The sequence below is a fragment of the Furipterus horrens genome, unplaced genomic scaffold (assembly GCF_987537825.1).
Source record: "Furipterus horrens unplaced genomic scaffold, mFurHor1.1.pri manual_scaffold_11, whole genome shotgun sequence".
Lineage (NCBI taxonomy): Eukaryota > Metazoa > Chordata > Mammalia > Chiroptera > Furipteridae > Furipterus > Furipterus horrens.
In genome coordinates, this window is record NW_028327181.1 from 69,461,598 (window position 1) to 69,481,801 (window position 20,204).

Here is a 20,204-nt window from a genome sequence, read left to right on the forward strand (position 1 = left end):
CCTTTAGGGAGGGTCACTGCAGCTGAGAGCCTGTAGGTGTGTGGGGTGGTCGAACTAATGTACCCATAGGAGCCCCAGGCCACATGAGGACCTCACCAGAGTAGGATAAATACTATTTATCTTCAGTTCACTGATGATGAGCAGGGTGCTTAGAGATGTGAAGGGGCTTATCTGAGGCCTTGAATAAGCGGGTACCAGAGCCAGGGCTGTAGCTCAGGTCTTCTGGCTCCTGGGATGTTCCTACAAGATGGTTAAGTACCTCCCATGCCCACCCTGACCCGGCTAGTCGGGGGACCTGGAGACCCCTGGCTGGACTGACCTTACCCAGAGGGTCATTTTAAAAGAACGCATGACCTGAATATGTATTGGGTCGCAGCACAAGGAATATTCTGGAGGTGCCCTTCAGAGGCTCCCAGGCTCCCACATTCTACCCTTGAAGAAGAAGGTATTTCCCAGAAGGGCCTCTGGAAGGGAAATTAACTCTAGATGGAAGGGAATCCAGGCTTAGATTTCCTCCATTTGATCCCTTGGCATTACCCAAGGCCCCTTGCCTCCTCCTTTTCTCGGGGAGCTCTTTGAAATTCCACAAACCCTGCCCTCTCACCCCGCAGACCTGTGCACACATCATGGTAAAACTGTAAACATCTTGTGTACAGTGATTCCAAGGCCTGCCTTCCGGAAGGGAACAGTGTCATTGCCAGCATCTTTAGTCAATCATCAGATGTTTATTGAGTGCTTACTGTGTGCCAAGCACCTTGCTGGGTGGCATGGGAGACCCTTGGAAGCAGGTCAAGTTCCTGGTCCAAGGAGCTTACAATCTAGTTGAGAAGAAATTAGGAAGGACAAGGATGCAAAGGCCACAACCTCATCCAGGACTTGTTCCGGGGAGAGGGTGGGTGACATCCGGCAAGCTAGACTGGAAGGGCATCACAGCAGGTCTACGTCATGCCAAACGAGGATTTCCCCAGGCAGAGGAGACAGGAGCAGTGGATTTCGAGTGAAAGAGAGGGAACAGCCGAGGAGCTGGCCCTGGGCTTGCATGAGGTATGCATCTGGCACCAAAGGGAGCTTTCCCGCACCATGTGGGAGGCCCCTAATTCCTTACTGAGCCCCAGGGTGAGAGGTCCAGCTTCTCAATGGTTGAACAGTCCACAAAATCTTGGGGGTAACTGTTGGCCTTGAACGAGTTTAGCGGGACCCTGGTGATGTGGGTGTTGTCACAGACAAGGCGTGAGAAGGACATCTGCAGCAGAGAGTCCCGCTGCTTCTCAGTGAAGACCCCAGGGTTCTCCCACCAGAACCTGCAGAAACAGAAGCATAGTGTCTTCATACAGACCAGCTGTTGGCCCTTCTCTGCCCTGCCAAAACGCTGGTCCTTGGGCACATGCTGAAGTCTGGGTTAGCCCTCACGCAGGAGGTGGGGACCCCACCTCGGGGAAAGGCCCACCACTCTCCCACTGAGGTTTCACTTACCTGTCTCCATCTCGAATCTGCTGGAATTGCTTCCCCAGGAGGCAGGCCAGCAGAGGCCCCACCCGGCCCCTTTCTACCAGCGGCTCAGCGACACCCCCAATCCAAATGTCAATGTTGTCAGGGGTTCCATAGAGATCCAGGAACTTCTTAGCCAGCACCTTGTTCTGCAGCACAGTGCCCAACTCCTCCAGTGTCTGGGGCTGCGAGAGGTTGCAGAAGCCCCTCCAGGAGTTATACCCTAGGATGGAGGGGCTGAGGCTGGGTCTCATCCTGGGAGCTACTTGCTCAAAGCCCCTCCCCACCCCACTTAGAGACACACCCACTCCAGCTCCATCACCCCCAGAAAGTCTAGAGTCATAGGAATCATAGTCTTTGGGACCAGGTTTCATTGTTTTCTACCTGTGGTACTTCAGTCTCAAGAGGGGCTAGCAGGTGACATGGGTCCAGGTTCTATTCTAAGAAAATATGTAAACTGAAGAACAGAGACATTAAGTAACTTGCCTAAGGTCACATAACAAGAAATGGCACAGGTGGAATTCGAACCCAGGTAGCCTGGCTCTTAATTAGAACATTAAATTGCCTTTTCTGGGTACAAAAGAATGGCCCTATAGTCATCAGTTCTCTCTACTCTCCTTTTCTTAATTCATTTTGGGCTTTGAAACTGGCTTTTCAAGTCAGTTGGTGATCTTTTTTTCATTTGAGAAGCTCCAAGATGGTACCAGATATGTTTGTTCTCTTGCCTCTGCATTAGAGAGAATGGAAGACTCCATTTCTCAGATGAGCAAATGAGTTTTAAAAACTGGTACCTCCGCCTTCTGTTTTAGACTTGACTAGATCCTCAGGATTATAGAAGAGAATCCTCTGGAATCCCAGAAATAGCTAAAAGGTCCCCAGGCCAGGCCAGACCCAGGCCCACTCACCAGGCATCCCATGGTCCCGGGAGCGCTGTATATTAATGGCAGCCAGGTCAAAGCCGTGGATCTTGTGAGTGGGCTGGAAAAGCTTGTTGCGCAGCTCTTCCGTCATCATTTTATCCTGCTTCATCAACTTGGACTTCTTGGCCAGCAGGCCCCGCACCAGAGGGTCAATTCCACCTGCAAGGGAGACCAGCTTGGGGTTGAAGGGAGGGTGGGGACGTCTTCCACTGCTGATCCCTCCCTCCAGCAGACATTATCTCTCAAGTGCAAGTAGGACCAACTGAACATCTCAGGCTGAAAGTGGGGGGAGATGAGCACAGTGCAGCCTGCAGTGTGTGCTGGGGGAGAGGGCAGTCCAGACTGCCTGCTTTGGGGTGGAAGAAAGGGCCATTCATGAGATAATGGCATGAAGATAAGCTTCAGGATTCTTTCCGAGCTCTAGTTCGGAGAGGTGGCTCCTTCTCCTTCCATGTATTCCACTGAGAAACATTGTAGCACAGGAGGAGGTAGCAGAAATCTATAGAAAATTGGCCTGACTTGTCAGGCCTTAATTAAGGCCAGTTTCAGCACAGCTCAGTCCAGGGTAAAGGGAAGCTGGGTCCAACCTTTGGCACTTAATGGAGGTGAAAAGCCCTAGAGGGGAGTAGAGAAGAGCAATTTGTTTACGAAACCCCTGAGTTTTTTCTACAGGGGTCAGAGAAGCCGGATGCAGGGAAAGGAGGTAGGAAAAAGCTGGCGCCTTAGAGGCCAGGTGAGGAAAGAATGATAACTAACACGCATTGACCACCTCCTGTGTGTCAGGAACTATTGCAGGGTGCTCTACCCATACATTTCAATCTTTTTGTGCACCCTGGTGAGATAGGCCTATTATTGTCCACATTTTACAAGAGGCTCAATGAGAAGTGCCTCGCCCAAGGTCACAGCGAAAGTGCCTGGAGTCTGACTTCTAAGCCGGGTCTCCATAAAAGCAGGCTTCAGAGTGAGACAGCCAGGTGGCAGCGCTTCTCTGAATGGACTGACCATCCTTAACCATCCTCCAGCTGTTGAAGAAGACCGTGTGCAGGGGGAGCTCCGGTTCCGGACCCCATGGCTGATAGTCCTCATCCAGGCGGGACACAGTAGAGGGGACTTCCAAGTGGCCAAAGCGGAAGGCGAAAGTGAAGACGTTGGAAATTCGGGGATCCACGGATATGTCGTAGCCTCGGTACGGAGGGATCCACTTCTGCATCTCGACACCTAGCACAATGGGCAGGTAGTCCCTAAAGGTGATAATCTGCAAGGAGAAACAAGTCATGAGGGAAGGGTGTGAGAAGACCAAACCTCTGCAGAGTGAGGTTGGAGAGGGATGAGCAGTCAAAAATCAAGGATTGCAAATGGAGAGCCTATGTGTCCAGTTCCCTTTCCTATGACCTGGCAGACATTATTAATTGATCATGACATTCTTTCTGCTGATCTCTCATGATTTGTCTCGACATAGGCTCTGCTGATCAGTCACGTGAATCTGGCATTTGAGATGTACTCTCTGTCATCTTTGCTCTAAATTTATGACCTTGAAGCTAAAGTGACAGCCCTTGTGTGTCACTTTAACATAACCATGTCAGGTTATTAAATTTTTTCTCACAGGCCAGGCAAGAGGAATGAGGAATCATAGTAATGGTTCACAGAGTAACCAAGGGAAGGCCGTTCAGTTTCAGTTCTGAAAGAAAGGCTGCACCTTGGAGAGATCAGTTTCTGGTTTTGTTTTACTGAAAACAATGAACTAACATAAGAGAAACTTGGAAAAATAATAAATCATGCCTCCACATAACACAATAATTATATTAATTTTTAGTTCTTTTTTGAAATATATTTTATTGATTATGCTATTACAGTTGTCCCAATTTTCCCCTCTTTGCCCCTCTCCATCTGCTACCCACCTCCCCTCCATCCCCCCTTAGTTCATGTCCATGGGTCATGCATATAAGTTCTTTGGCTTCTCCATTTCTTATACTATTCTTAACATCCTCTGTCTATTTTGTACCTATCAATTTATGCTTCGTAACCCCTGCACCTTTTCCTCCACACTCCCCTTTCCCTCTTCCAGCTGATAACCCTTCAAGTGATCTCCATATCTATGATTTTGTTCCTGTTCTGGTTTTTATTTAGTTCTTTTTCTTTAGATTCAGTTGTTGATAGTTTTTAATTTGTTGCCATTTTAATGTTCATATAGTTTTGATCTTCTTTTATTTAAATAAGTCCCTTTAACATTTCATATAATAATGGCATGGTGATGATGAACTCCTTTAGCTTTACCTTGTCTGGGAAGCACTTCATCTGCCCTTCCATTCTATATGATAGCTTTGCTGGATAGAGTAATCTTGGTTGTAGATCCTTGCTTTTCATCATTTTGAATACTTCTTGCCTGCAAAGTTACTTCTGAGAAATCAGCTGACAGTTCTATGGGAGTTCCTTTGTATGTAACTCTCTTCTTTTTTTCTTGCTGCTTTTAAGATTCTCTCTTTATCTTTAACTTTTGGCATTTTAATTATGATGCATCTTGGTGTGGTTCTCTTTGGGTCCAACTTGGTTGGGACTCTCTGTGCTTCCTGGACTTGTATGTCTGCTTTCTTCGCCAAATTAGGGAAGCTTTCTTTCATTATTTTTTCAAATAAGTTTTCAGTTTCTTGCTTTTCCTCTTCTCCTCTGGCATCCCTATGATTCAGATGTTGGTACATTTGGAGATGTCCCAGAGGCTGCTTATACTATCCTCGTTTTTTAAAAAATTCTTTTTGTTTTTTGCTGTTCTGATTGAATGCTTTCTCTTTGTTATGTTCCAAATCATTGATTTGATTGTTGCCTTAATTCCCTCCACTGTTTGTTCCATGTAAATTTTTCTTTATTTCACCTAATGTAACCTTCATTTCTGCCTGGGTTTTTTTTATTCTGTTGCTATACTCAGTGAGTTCTTTGAGCATCCTGATAGCCAGTGTTTTGAACTCTGCATCTGGTAAGTTGCTTATCTCCATTTCACTTACTTATTTTTATGGAGTTTTGTTCTATTCTTTCGTTTGGGCCATATTTCTTTGCCTTCTCAATTTGGCTGCCTCCCTATGTTTGTTTCTGTGTATTAGTTACAGCTGCTTTGACTCCCTGTCTTAGTAGTGTGGCCTATTGTAGAAAAGTGTACCTGTAAATTGTGGGGGGCAGAGCCTTCGGTGTTCACCAGGGCAGGACAACCCGTTTCACAGCTTTGAGGCTCTGTGTGGGGAGAGGGCAGAGAGAGGGGATAATGCCACTGTCTGGCTTCTGGAGGTTTGCCCGGGAGGAAGCTGACTCCTGGAGCTCTCTCTGTTCCCAGTCACTTCACTTACTCCCCATATGCCACCTGTGACTTCTAGCTGTTGTCCTGGTGCTGAATCCCAGAGGGGATGGATCTGCATAAGTCCTAAGTCTGTGTGGGCCCTTTCAGAGGTGTCTCCTGAGAATCTGGCAGTGTCTTCTGCCTCCCCAACCCCCACTTGTTCTGATAGCTAGAAGTTATGGGGATTTATCTTCCTGGTACTGGAACCCTGGGATGCTGGGTGGTCTGGTTTGGGGTTGGGATCCCTCGCTCTTGATTTTTATCCACCACAAATGAATGTGGGACCTCTGGTTCTGCCACCTCTCTGGGCCACTCCACGGCTCCACGCCTCTCTGCACTTCTCCACCTTTCTCCCCATCTCCACCCCTCCTACCCAACTAGATGAATGTGGCTTCTTTAAATCCTTGGTTGTTGGCTTTCCATAGAGCTTGATTTTCTGATGGTTCTGGGTGATATTTGTTTTTTAGTCTAGTTGTAATTTTTTCTATAGTTGTGTGAGGAGGCAAAGCGTGTTTACCTTCGCCTCCATCTTGACGAGATGGCTATTCTTCTAATATGTCTACATTTTACATTGCTGTAATCCTAGAGAATGCAAACTTTTGCATTTTGCCTTTTTCACTTAACATTTGTCACATTTCTACTTAGCTCATAATTATATAATTAGATGTGTATAATATTCTATTGTACTCATGGGTCCTTCTCTTACTCTTTTACTCTTAGGTTTCTTCTAACTTGTTCATCGGCACACTGGGTGGATGTCATTTTTGGCACAGGCAGTTTGCTCTTGGGCTATGAGAAGCAGCAGGAGACAGAATCCTGCCTTTGGCCACAGTGGACTGGCCCAGTTTGATGGCACTTGATCTGAAGGGACAGGTGGGCTCACATGGGTTTTCATTTTCTATGATGTGCAGGAAAGCAGAGAAAACCCATCTGCAGAGAGAGAGTGGAGGGCAAATGGGTGAAGAAAAGAGAAGAGGGAGGGGAGGGACAGAGAGAGAGTAGAAACCAAACCTGCTAACACTTTGATTTTCTAGCCTCCAGAACTGTGAAAAAATTTTTCCACTGTGTAAGCTACCCGGTCTCTGATATTTTATTATGGTAGCATGAGTAAACTAATACAAGTCTTAACTTAGCTAATCTTTAGGTAGACATTTTTTATTCTTTGGGTGATTTCCTACAAATATCTCCAGCAGGAAGATTTCTGGCCCCCAATTATTTTTTAAGATTTTATTTACTTACTTTTAGAGAGAAGGGAAGGGATGGAGAAAGAGAGGGAAAGAAACATTGATATGAAAGAGAAACATTGATTGGTTGCCTTTTGCACACCCCCAGCTGGAGACCTGATCCGCAATACAGGCACGTGCCCTGACTAGGAATCAAACCAGTGACCTTCTAGTTCACAGGTCGGCACTCGATTCACTGAGCCACACCAGCCAGGGCAATTTAAAATATATATATATATATATATATATATATATATATATATATATATATTGAATTCTGGAGATTTTGAGCAGTAAATGGAAATACCTGAAGATCTATTTGATGGTTAAAAACATATGAACAAAATAACTAAAATAACTGCAATGTAACCATCCCAGGAGTGAGGGAACCCTCCAGTCCCTAGGATAGCACCTGGGCAGGCACACCAAGTGATTGACATATGAATGACTGTCCAATACTCCACATCCAGGGACTCACTTTGAGGAAGAGAAGCTAAAGAAACAAAAAGGAGGGTTTAAAAGAAGGAGACAATTGGGGAGAAGCAGCGGAGAAGAAGAGGGAAGCAGAGGTGTAAAAAGCAGAGGAGGTAGCAGAGGTGCAGCTGTGCGCAGAGGGCAGAGCCAGCAGCGGAAGCTGGGGGTGGGCGGGGCGGGGATGTGTGTGCGGAAGGTGCCCCGGCCTCTGTACCTGCACGAAGGCTCCCAGGATTTTCCGGGCTTCTTGGTAGAGCTTCTCTCCATCCCACTGAGGGTTGAGTTTCTTCAATTCCCTGGCCAGCCGGTTGTGCTCTCGGAGCAAGAGGGTGTGGGAAGCAGCCAGCAGGATATGCTCCGAGGCTCGGGTATCTCCTAAAAGCCCAGAAAGCAGGAGGTGAGTTCCCCCTGAGCAGCCCCAGAACCCAGTAAACTGCACACACACAACAAATGATGGTGCCCCCACGACCCCAGGGACCCTCTCCTAAGTCACTCCTTGCAGTTAACTTTAGAGAAGTAAGGTGGAGAGAAATCAGAGTGGGGACCCATAGAGTTGAAACTCAGCTCCACACACACGCATACTTTTTAGCTGTGTGACTTTGCACAAGTTATTTAATAATTCTAAGCCTCAGTCTTCATATCTGAAAATAGGGGTAGTAAGGCCGACCTCACAAGACTGTGGTAAAGACTACAGATGACATGAAAAAGTAAAATTTTGCTAATTACAGTCCCAACTGCCTTTTAAGATGGGGCTGGCCATAAAAATAAACAGGGAACTTTGCACTGTGTGAAGCAACTTTGAAGGTTTTAGGAATGCAAGTCTGAGGGTAACAGCCCTCAGAGTAGGGTTGAAGTCCTCTGTGTGATAAAGGAAGAAGAATCCAGGGATAAGGGGAACAGAATGGGGGGCTGTCAGGTAAATGGTAAAAGACCAGGTGCTTCTCATGGAGCCTTCTCCTTGGGTCCTCTAATCATCAGAAAAGTCTGTTGAATTCACAAATGCTTGGTCTTAGTGGATATTTTTGTGAAAAACAGGAAAGGGCTCCATTTTGTGTCTGGATTGATATGAGATATGTGTGGACACAGATTCTAAAAGATCTACGAAGAGATCCAGGCCTGAAGACTGGCCTCTGTCACGTCAGGTTGGCCAGGGGCTTGTCCTGGGAGAGTGCACTTTCGGCAAAGGGAAGGTCTCCAGAGGCCAAAGCAGACAGGACCAGGAGGGCATGAGTCCCCAAATGAACAGAATTGGGGGGCTTTGGTTGTGCACAAGCTACATGGAGTGTGGGCTTTATGCCAAAGCTGATAAAATGCCTTAAAATATGTATATATCTTCTTAATCTAGAACTTCTTCCTCTAGGAAGTTATCTTAATAAGATTATTCAAATAAGCACAAAAATTCATCAACAAGGATGTTCATTACCTAAAAAAAAAAAAAAAATCACAAAAAAACTAGAAATGACTTAAATGTCTCCAAGTAAGGTTGGTAAAATAAACTATGGTACTATATGTCGTATAATACCAGGCAGCCATTAAAAGTCACATTGTACAAGAATATTTAAGTGATAAGTGTACACATCAGGTTATGGAGCATTACTGTATAACCCTGATTGTATAAAATGATATGGAACTATATCTATAATAGAAAATAACCTAGAAAGATAGGCATTAAAATGTCAACAATGATTTTCTGTGGGTGGTGGGGTTTTGTTGATTTTCTTTGTGCTTTAATGGATTCCCTTAATTTTTTTTTTTCACAATGAACACATGTTCTTAGATTTTTTATTCATCTGGGCCCTTCTGCCAGTCCTGAACCAGTGCCAGAGGCAGTGATAGCTTGGTGTGCATTTTTCCAGAAGATGATGAGAAGTGTCTGGAAGCTGTCTAGCAGCCTCATGGGGTTTCTCTGGCCTCCCTGTACGCTCCATCCCCTTGTTCTTAGGCCCCTCTGTTCCTACCCTAAACTCACCTGTCAGGAAGCAGGGCACGCGAGCAGTAGTGTTGATGAACTCACAGGGGCTTGGCTTCCTGTTGTCAAAGGGCAAGTATGCCAGCCCATGGTCCCAGACCTCCTGGTTGACAGCCATGAGGCCCAGGGGGCTGCTGAGGTTGCGGAGGCGGCTGGCCAGGCTGGGCTCGGGGCCATACACTAAGCTGGCATCCAGGAAGGAGGTCAGAGCATTGATTTGCTCTCGGGCCAGGGTCTGGTGAGGTGGAATGGGGCAGACGAACCCGGCTCGGAAGAAAGGCATGCACTTCCTTTGAGTCGACACCTTGGAGTCACTGCGTGGCATCTGCCGAGAGATTAGGGGTAGGTGACTAGGTAGAAGTGGTACAGCCGGGCCCTGGCAACCTTTCTCCAGGGCAGATGTGGATGAAGCTGGCAAAGATGCTGATGGTGTCCTCCTGGGACCCTAGTATCAGACACTGACTCTAGACACCTCCTGCTGATGCTACACATCCTCGGCCCACAATACCCTGAAGTTCATTACATTCCACAGTGTAAAAGGGCTGAGGGGAATCAGCCAATCTTTCAGAGACAGGGTTTCAAATTGTTGATGGGGAGAGAGTCCTGAGATCCCTGGACAGGGAAGCGGGGCATGAGATAGGAAAGGGCTTGTTATTGTAATAACTGCCAACAACAGCTACCATGTATGTATGTTGTTCCTACCATGTGCTAAGCATTATGTGTATTTTCTCACTAGGGACCTCATAAAACCCTGTAAGGTAACTGATTCAGTCCCATTTTACAGGTGAGAAAACTGAGGCTTAGAAAGGTGAAGAACCTGGAAAGGAAAGATGTGAGAGTCGCATCCAGACTGGCCTTACTTGACAGCTCAGATTCTTCATACCATAGTACATAGCCTTGATTTGTTTGTTGTTTGAGTGACTAAATCATCCTCTAACCCTGAAATCCATGAATAAGAAGAAAAGGGGCACCTCTCCCTTCCTGCTGGAAATTCCCACAATTTCTGATTCATCCATCAAGTTTCAGCTTTTCCTGGGAGTAGCCTTCCCAGACCCCAGAGTGACTGATTACAGCAGGGTTCCACAAATTTTACTGTGTATAAAATGAATCTCCTAGTAAAATGTAGGTCCTGTTTCCCAATGTCTAGGATGAGGCTTGAGATTTTACATTTCTCCTAAGTCCCCACGTGGTGCCAATGCTGCTGGCTGGGGACATAGACAACCCTCCCCAGCGCATCCCAATTTTGCCATTAGAGGTTACTTGTCCATTTCTCATGCAGGCCCTTTGTTCTCGAGGGAAGAAACAGTGTCTTATTTGTCTTCGAACCCCCAGAACAGTGTGCACTGCCTGGCACAAAGTAGATGATTAATGTCTATTTACTGGATAAGTGGACAAATGAACGGATGGACATGGGTGGACTGGGAAGCTGTCAAATGAGCATTCAAGATCTCCTTAGAGACCCTGGCTGGTGGGCTGGAAATGTCTGCCCCACCAGGGAGGCCAGGGCTTGTCAGGGACATGCAGTGTAGGGCCTACCAAGATGGGAAAGCAGTTGTCTTCTTGGATACAGTACTTGTCACATTGTGTTTTCGAGTACTCGCTGCTCCCCAGCTCTGTGTCAGGGGCAAAATCCAGGTCGTGGTCCACAATTTGACCCCACTGCATGAACAGCAGGGACGTGTTTTGGTCCAGAACACCCTCCTCGTTCAGGTAGCTTGCAATCTGGTTGGATATCTCACGGGCCTACAGAAGGAGAAAGAAGGGGTGGGAGGGTCAGAGGAAAAAGTGCTTTGAGGATTCAGGTCCAACTGCAGTTTTTTGAGTACCGACCATGTAACAGATACATTTATTTAATCCCTATGACAAGCTTGTGAGGTGCATGACATTCCCCCCATTTTGTAGATGAGGAGACTGAGTCCCAGAGAGGGGAGCTCAATTCTCCAAGGTCAGCTCCAAAAGGACGGGGATGGGATTAAACCCAGGTCTCTATGACTTGATGGCTTGCAAGGCCAGTGCCCTTCCAGGATGGAGAGGGAAAACAAAGACAGGCTGCCTCTGAGGTGCCACTGAGCGGCCAGGTGTCTGGGAAGAGGAGAGGGGCTCAGGGGAGGGGCTGCCAACTCAGATGACGCCAACAGATAGGACCTTCAAGCATAGGACAGCTGATGCGCTCCAGGGGCTGGGACAGGGTTAGCAGGAGCAGGATGGGGCAGGGAGGCCATCTGCCTAGGAGACCCCAGGGGATCTGGCCTGTGGGCAACTAGGACGTGGCAGCCACTTGGCTGGGTTCCGGGCTGGCTCCGAGCTCTGCTGCCCTCTCGTGGCATTTTTGGGAATACCGCCAGGCAGCAAGTCCACGTGTCCATCTCTCTCCTGAAGCGGCTCCACCGCGCATCCTCCGTCCTCTCACCTATCTCAGTCCTTGTTTCGTGGGTGGGAAGTGCATCCTGTCCTCTCTGACTTCCCTCCTTCACCCCCCACCACCAGCCTGGCCTCACCAGCGGGATCGGGAAGCCATTCCGCTTCTTTTTCAGCGTCCACCCGAAGGGCAGGGAGAGCCCGTCCTCGTACTCGGCCGGCAGCCAGCGCGCCAGCGCCCTGTTGGCAGCGCCCAGCGCGGGGGTCCTCCTGAAACCGAGCAAGAGCCGCGCTCAGCCTCGGCCAGTCTACTCCGGGGCTCACTTCTCCGCAAATCCCACGAGGAGCCCCCGGGAAAGGACCGGGAGCCTCTGCCCGAGCGAAAGGGGGTGCGGAGGAGGTGCCTCTCAAATGTGGGGATTCTGAACTCCTCCACCCCACCCCCTGAAGGTGCGGGGCTCCTCTGTCCTGGGGAAAGGTGCTGCTTCCAGTGGAGGTGTTAGGGGAGGGTTCCAAATGGACAGATTCGGGGGAGGGGGGCGGCGCCAAATTTAGGAGGGTAAGGCAGTAGTTCTGCCCGGAATGCCCGAGCAGCAATGCCCTGCGCTGCGCTGGGCAGGTGGGCAGGGTAAGGCAGGTGGGCTGGGCATGCTGGTTGTGAGTCCTGCCTGTCCCCCTTAGCTGCCCAAGCCCACTCACCTGTTGTTACAGTCTCCTGTAATGGTGCGGTAAGAGCTGTTGTCGCATCTCACCGCAGGGACAGGGGCTCCACAGCCCACCGCCCGCAAGAGTTTAGGCAAGTCCAAGTTCGCGTCTGAAACGGAAGGGACATCAAGGGGGCTGAGTTCTTTCTCCATTCAGAGGCATTGAGGGGAGGCCGGAAAGGGAAGCCAGTGAGGAACTATGTTTTCAGGGATACATTCTATGTTCTTAGTAAGCATTTCTGAGCTGGTGTCTCTTTTAATCCTGACAGCTCATTAAGGAAAGAATTTAACTTCCCAATTAAACTGAGACCACAGTGCTCCAGACACTTGCCCAAAGCCACACAGGTGAGAACTGCGCAAGTCCCCAGAATTATTAGTAATTCTTTGTCTGTCGGGTCATTTGAATTAATAGATCTTCCTTTTAAAATAAAAATACCCGTGAGAGGTTAAGCACAGGTTAGCATGAGTTAGTTTGATAAGACTGCTTGTCTTCTAAAGCCTCACTGACATCTTAAGCGCTAAGCAAGCAGGAATCTAGATAGGAAAGGGGTTGGGGAGAGACCAGTCATTTCTAAGTAAGGGGCACTGTGATCTTGGGAGGAGTAACCTAATGGGGGACTTCAGGCATCAGAGGCTTCCACGTGCGCACAGAATGCCGCCTGTGATCCACTGTAGCACCTCCAGTGAAAGACCAGCAAGGGAATCTGGCCCTGGGGGGCTTCTTCAGGGGGGACCATCTGTGAAAGTTGGCAGGGGCCGGGGTTCATCCCGACGCACCTTTGAATCTCAGAGTCCAAGCGCTGCCTCCGTCTCCCTACCTTGTCCCAGTTTCCATCTTTTGGAACTTAGGACTTTGCCCAAGTCCTAGGCTACCTATCTTCTCGCCTGGATGTGCTTCCAGGGAGAACCTGCAACCTCTTGCTCTGGTCAGATCCAAACCCCTCCAAGGTTCTCCAGAAGCTGTGACATTTGGCAGAGGGTGGGGGTGGAGGGGCTGGAGGAAGTCGTGGTCAACCATCAGCTCATTGTTTCAGCTCCATATTACTCAGAAGAAGTTGGAAATCTCATCTCCTGTGATATAACCCCAGTAAATCCCCAAGACACAGGTGACTTAACTGTCCCCACTCACAGGCAGAAAGTGGTGACACTGTGGTTTGGAACAGGGAACCCATGTTTATTGACTTTAGCACTTCCTCTAGGTAGAGGCCTTACAGATGGTATTGTACCAAGAACATGAATGTCCCCCACTTTGGAGTTGACAGTGTGATGTTGCTGGGCTTTAAATTCCTTTCTCTGGGGTGGGGGGGAGAAGCCGTCCTCTCAGCCCCTCCCTGCTCTGCAATTCTAAGAAAGGAGGGACAGGTGTGCTTCTCCAAGGACGTGGCTCCTCACTGGGGACACAACTTTTGGTGGCTTTGGCTCTCTCCTGTGAGGAGATGACCCCTTCCTGCCATCAGAGGGCTAGTGGGTTTTCTGTACCTGTGGCATTGGTCAAGGTCGCTTTCTGCCTCAGCCTCTTTAAGGAATCCTCCCACACCTGCCCGTGGCGGATGGCCATGCGCGCCTGGCCCCTGGCATGCTTGAGGTACTCCGAGAGCTGTCGCGTGGTGGGTGCCTCTGAGCTCATGGCAGTCTTCAGCCTACAGTGATGACAAAGAGGAACTCATGATCGGGCCCCCAGGAGCCCTGCCGCTGTAGAAGGGCTGTGACGAGGTGTGTGTGTAACCAGGCCACGGAGGGTGTGGGTAACACACAGGGAACAAACACTGTCTGCTCTCTCAGGCTCTTTTCTCAGGTCTCTTCTGAGGCCTCTGGAACATCTCCTCAGCAGGGAGGAAGCCGCTGTGAGTCTTTAAGCTTGGCTAGGTCTGGCTCTGAGTCCCCGGCAGGTGGATGTGAGCGCTGCCTGAATTAGAATCAGAGGCCTGCGGCTGTGCTAGCTGTGACAGGACCGACCGACAGGGGAACCTTAAAAACGCCAACAGATTCAGACCGGGGAACCCCTGATGCACTGTGCAGGTCTCCTGCCTACGCTGACTCACCGGGGACTTACCTCCTGCTCCGCCTCAGGGCCAGGCTCTGTGGGAGGCAGGGCTTTGAGGACCTCTTTCTCCTTCCCCACAGCCCCTGCCCTCGCCCCAGCCACCATCCTCTTCCATCTGGAGGGCCACAGCCACCTCCTAACTGGGCTCCTGCCTCCATTCCTGTCCCCCTCCCATGCATTCTCTACAAGGCTGCTGGAGTGAGCTCTTCAGAATGAAATTCAGACCACGCCATCCTCTGATGACAGCACCTCGTTGGCTTACCCTGGGGCGTGTGTGAGTCCATCTGCCTACTGCGTCCACGCTCATTATATTGTGCAATCATTGCCCCTATCTAGCTCCGAAACATCTTCATCTCCCCCAGAAAAGTCCCCACACCTATTAAGCAGTTACTCCCAATCCCTCTCCTTTTCTCCTCTCCCCCCACCAGCCCCTGGCAAACCACTAATCTGCTTTCTGACTCTATGGCCCTTGGGGTCCACCTCTCTGTCCTCACGCATGTGTGCTCCTCCTTGCCTACTACCTCCACCAACATCAGCCTTCTTTCTGTTTCCTGAGCACCTGGAGCTCTTTCCTGCCCCAGGACCTTGCCTTTGTTGTTCCCAGTCTCTGGAATGCCATCCCTCTACAAGGCTGGTTCCTTCTTGTCCTCTATCGGGCTTCCCTGAGTCCTGTACCTGGAGTAGCAACCATTGCCTTGTTTATTCCTTCATTCCGTCACCAGTTGTGAGTTACCAGATTGTCTGTGTGTTTGTGTAACAAGCTGTTTAAATGTGATTCTTTATGTCTCCATGAGGCCCCCAAGCCCAAGAACTAACTAGTGAGGACAAGTTCCAAAGCAGGGCTGGTTGTCCTGGGCATGACTTGCAGAGGAAGTGATGAACACTGGTTTTGTGGCTTTTATTCTAACCCCCGCTTGGGGCTATGAAAGGATTGGCATTAAGGAGAGGGGCATAATTTGTGTTTGGAGATAGTTGCTGGAATACCTGGTGCTTCCTTCCTGCCTCCGTGGGAATCTTCCTCTTTGCTTTAGTTCTAGTGACAAGGGCTTAAGAGGAAGGCCCCATTGGGTGTCCTGGAGTTGTGGTTGGCTATTAATACCGTCCCAGAGAGTCTAAAGGAAAGAAGTGGTGGCTGGCACTGTGACAGATCACCCTCTGAGGTCAGCCGAGTCTAGACCTTAAACCACATCCTTGCTCAGCTTCTTCCTTTTACCTCTTTGCTCCCTCACTCCATTACAGCTTTCCTGAGGGCACTCCCTACTCAGACACCTGCCTGGGAACATAGGTCTCAGATTCTGCTTTTAGGACCTGTCCTAAGTCAGTCAATATTAGTTAAATAAATGGAGAACTTGTACCTACAGGCTTTCTGAGACTGGAATGCATGACCCAGGGAAACACTGGCCATGCAGAAGGAAGTGGATGTCACAGCTAATCTGAGACATGCAAACTCTTTTCTTAAATATTGGTACATATACAGGGTGCATAGGTTCAAGGTTATGACTAGTTGTGTGTTTGTCAATGACTAATGTTAAGCCACAACATTTAAGCCATCAGTTTGATTATAATACCTGTTTCATAAGGATGTATGATATTTTTTTGAACTCTACAGGGTTTTACAGGATTAGATTAGACATCTTCTTCAAGGTTACCCACAGGATGAGGATTTTAGTTGTGGGCTACTCCTCCTGCCTGCCAAGTGCTCCGAGGTGGGGAAGTGGATGGGCACATCGTATAATTGCTTTGGCTCACTGGCTTGTCAGGGCTGGCCTAGATGTGCTTGTCGTTAACAGGAAGCCTAGGAAAGGAAGTATGTTCTATGTGTGTCTCACGTACCTGGTCCGGGATTCCAGAAAGGCTTTGTTGACTTGGGCCTTGACCTGATTCACAGTATCAGAGATGGCAGCAGTGTCGGTGGACTGTACTTGGAGGGGAAAAAAACAAGCAGCAGGGTATCAGACACCACTCCTCTGAGGCGCCCTCTGCTTCCATCTCCCCAAATCTGAGCCAGCAAAAGGTCAAGATTAGGAAACTTCCAGATGAATCCTCAAGGGCAAGAAGCACAGAATGCGAAGTACACTCTATAATCCTCAGCGAGATGTCAAAACTGGTTTTCAGGGGTCCACTAGAATACCCAGTGACGGAATTAAGAAGGTGTGTGGCTGTTCAGGTTGACTCAAGCTACTGGTTCTTGGTGAGCTGGACCCTTAAGCAAGTCCATCAAGGACTTAGCTGACCCCCAGACCCTGTAATAGGCAGAGGATGGTGTAGCACAGAGGTGGGATTCCTTGTTTCCACTCATGTTGGGGGCTGGGGGTGGAGTGGGCAGGAACAAGAGGAGTATAGTGGGTTAAATAATGTGCTCCTAAAATACAGGTGCTCAGAGACCTCAGAATGTGACTTTATTTGGAAATAAGGTCTTTGCAGACATAATTAATTAAAATAAGGCTGTACAGGCAGAGATTAAGTCATGATCATCCCATCAGCTCATTGTTTCAGTTCTAAATCCAATGACTGGTGGTTTTACAAGAGGAGAGGACACACAGAGGATACGGGGAAGAAGGCCATGTGAAGACAGAGGCAGAGACTAGAGGGATACAGCTGTAAGCCAAGGAGTCCCAAGGATGGCCAGGAGCCACCAGAAGCTGGAAGAGGCAAGGACGGGTCTCCTCTAGAGCCTTCAGAGGAGTCTCACCCTGCCAACACCTTGATTTCGGACTTCTAACCTTCTGAACTATAAGAGAAAAAAATATCTATTGTCTTAAGCCAACTAGTGTGTGGTCCTTTGTTATAGCAACCCCAGGAAACCAATACAGGGAGACACTTACCACATGTGGCGGATGCTGCAACGTGGAGCAAGGTCAGGTAAACTAGGAGGCCTGGGACACGGAGAAGGACCCGCATTGCTGAAACAAGATCCAGATCATGGTGTGAGCCTTGTAGAACCCCCATAGGAGGGACTGAATCACAGAAAGGGGATGGTAAAGGAGAAGCCCAGGGGACACCAGACACCCTAACATTAGAACAGTTAAGGAGAAGCTACAATAACTAAGCATCTACCGTAAGTGTAGGCCCATTCTAGGTACTGGACGGGGCAGTGGGAGGGAAAGAACTCAGGCCTTGAGGTCTGGAGGTCCTGAGTTGTAGTTCTGATTTGCTTTAAGCAGCTCTACGATGTTGGGCAGGTTACTTAATATCTCTGGGCCCTGGCCTGCCAAGTGAGGAGGGTTGGACCAAGTTATTCAAGCTTTCCGATTCTGCCTATGACCCGAGGTCCTGAACCTGTCTTGCCACCTGTCTGGAGGAGAAATGCTGCTACCAGACCTGGAACACGTCTGTGGGGTTCTCTACAGTACATTTTGCTCTCTGCAAGCCACCGTCCTCTGGCCCAGCACCAGGGGAGTGTGCCCTAGGAGTAGACACTCAGCTAATGCCTTCAGAAATGGCAGGGGCTTCACCCTCCCTCCAAAAGCCACTTTGATGGGAACACAGGAATGAATGTAGTGGCAAAGCTCAGACTCCCCTGAGCCCACGGCTGTGTCCCAGGCTGCCTGCAGAGATTCCAGCTCCCTTCATTAGGAGCTTGAACTCTGAACCTAAACCATCAGACTAAGACTTGTGCAGCTTTGTTTGCTGACGAGGGGCTTAGGGGCTTAGTGTGTTCATTAGATTTGGTGGGACAGAGCCCAAATATCTTCTGAAGAGATTCTAGCTGCAGCTAGGCAGGTGTCCCTGTGGGGACGGAATGATCACATGTTTCAACTGTGCTCTTGGCAGGCCCTCAGCTTTCACAGGAGAGCACAGGGTCAACCCCTCAGTGTGCAGTCACCGGTGGACTCCGGAAACACGCCAAGGAGAACGTTCTCAGGTTGGCTGCCCCCTCGTATGTCCTTGAAGCTCCCTAAGAGGCAGCACAGTTCTGGAGCTTTGCCTGAGAGATCACCTGGGCAGTCTTCCCAACACTCTCTGGGTAATCTCCCCTGGGGTTAGGCCAGACCAGAAGAGGAGAACTGTGTGTCTGGACCAGGTCATTTCAGCCTCCCTCATACTCCCCCAGTCTTCTCCTCTGCCATTTTATGGTCCCCCTAATAATGTTTATCTTGTTGAATGTACTTGTTATAAGCTAATTCTAGAAAAAAAGGCAAAGTATGTATAAATACTTCTCTGGCCAGGATTCTTTCTGGCAACTTTTTTTTCCCCCCAAGAATTCTTAAAGGGCTTGATCCCTCAATGGGCTCCTGTCCTTACACTTATATGGACCCAGGTAGAAGCAACCAGAGTCCTTCTCTTTGTGACTCAAGGAGACCATTGAGCCCCAGAAACCTGCCTTTTCAGGCAAACAAAGATAATGGTTACATAGAACATCATTCTGTTACTATCTGCCCCATCCCCAACTTTCTGTGTGCCCTGAACACCTGATATCTTTTAGGCCTCACTTTCTAAACAGAATGGATGAGAGTTTTATAGTACCTTGGATCCCTAAGAGTTTATGATTCTGTGACTCAGTTTTCAGACTCAGAAAAGCCTTCTTGCCCCACAGTGGATTTGATCACATTCTGCTTTACACCAAACAGGGATGACCTCCCATAGTGGCTGCCAAATCTGGCACCAGAAAATACCCAAGTCCAAGTCTAGTACTAAGCTTTCTGAGAAGCCTTTAGGAAATTTCATCATCAACTTTGCAGAAACCAACAAAGATTAAAGTGAATGATTCTTACCTGCCAAATTGCCAAATGCCTTGGTCTCCTGTGGCAGCCAGGGGAGTTGATCTATTTGGAGGAACTGGTCTTTTACAACTTCTACAAGAATTTATTTCTGAGAAAGTTCCAGAAGAAGTGACTTTGAGGAGCTGATTGGCTTGGAGAAGAGGCTCAGGTTCAGCAGGAACCACCCCGTGACTGCGGGCAGATGCATGAGGAAACTGCAGAATGGCAGGAATTGGTTGATGCAATACCACTGACTCTGGGTGAAGCAGATCCTCTTCTTGCCCTTTTCCAGGTTAAATATGTGGTCCTGAAGCAATGATGGAAGGCAAAACTGCAAACTTCTAGAGGGCTGTTCCTTGTAAGCCCCTAATGGAATCGGAATCACTCTTCAAATTAGAAACAAATAAAATGTCTCCTTTCCCCATACATTTATTCACTGTCATGAGATCCCTTCCTTACCTTTCACCCAATCCATTGTGGAAGCCGTTAATCTTTTAGATTTAAAGTGATTAAAAACATTGAATTTTTTTTTTTAAATCAAATTCAAAATACTGCCACTTTTCACCACAAGAGAAGAGGCCTGGACTTGATGTCAGGGCAGTGGATTAAGTCTCTGCCTCCGTCACTGTATGGCTCTGGGCAAGTCGCTTCACCTTCTGGTGCCTCCTGTTCTCTAGTTGCAAAATTGATAGTTGGTGTAGACAATTTTTAGGGCTCTATGACTTCATGCCTTCCATAAGGTGGCCCATTAAAAAACACCAATATCTGGCAGCTTATCTATTTAAGGCACAAGTATAATGTTATATATTAGTTCTACCTCAATGACTGAAATTTCAAGTTTATTAGATCCATACAGGAATGAAACACAAAGGGTGCAAGAAAACAAAATTTCATTAAAATGTATATTACAGAGACAATTTTAAGCAGAATTTCTTTATGAAATTATACTTTGGGTTGAAAATCTTAGGGGACTGTCAGAAATTCATCAACCTAAAACCA

At 48.3% G+C, this 20,204-nt stretch overlaps 1 protein-coding gene across 1 annotated transcript; it reads right to left on the reverse strand.

Annotated features, from left to right (window-relative positions):
* Positions 1-705: 705 nt before the first annotated feature.
* Positions 706-19,403, reverse strand: LPO (lactoperoxidase). The gene is made up of 13 exons (XM_090292147.1): positions 19,218-19,403; positions 17,328-17,405; positions 16,336-16,423; positions 13,938-14,098; positions 12,454-12,568; positions 11,895-12,024; positions 10,933-11,139; positions 9,397-9,721; positions 7,642-7,802; positions 3,411-3,663; positions 2,394-2,567; positions 1,474-1,711; positions 706-1,301 (listed from the first exon to the last, which is right to left on the reverse strand). The coding sequence occupies exons 2-13, from the start codon at positions 17,401-17,403 to the stop codon at positions 1,094-1,096; spliced, it is 2,136 nt and encodes a 711-aa protein (XP_090148273.1). The 5' UTR covers positions 17,404-17,405; positions 19,218-19,403; the 3' UTR covers positions 706-1,093.
* Positions 19,404-20,204: the final 801 nt, after the last annotated feature.

Bases quoted from the DNA above. Each gene is read 5' to 3' on its own strand.
- LPO (XM_090292147.1), bottom strand. From the start codon at position 17,403: ATGCGGGTCCTTCTCCGTGTCCCAGGCCTCCTAGTTTACCTGACCTTG. The intron at 16,424-17,327 runs GTAAGTGTCTCC...TTCCCCTCCAAG, and splicing joins TGCAGCATCCGCCACATGTG to TACAGTCCACCGACACTGCT. The intron at 12,025-12,453 runs GTGAGTGGGCTT...GCTCGGTTTCAG, and splicing joins ACAGGAGACTGTAACAACAG to GAGGACCCCCGCGCTGGGCG.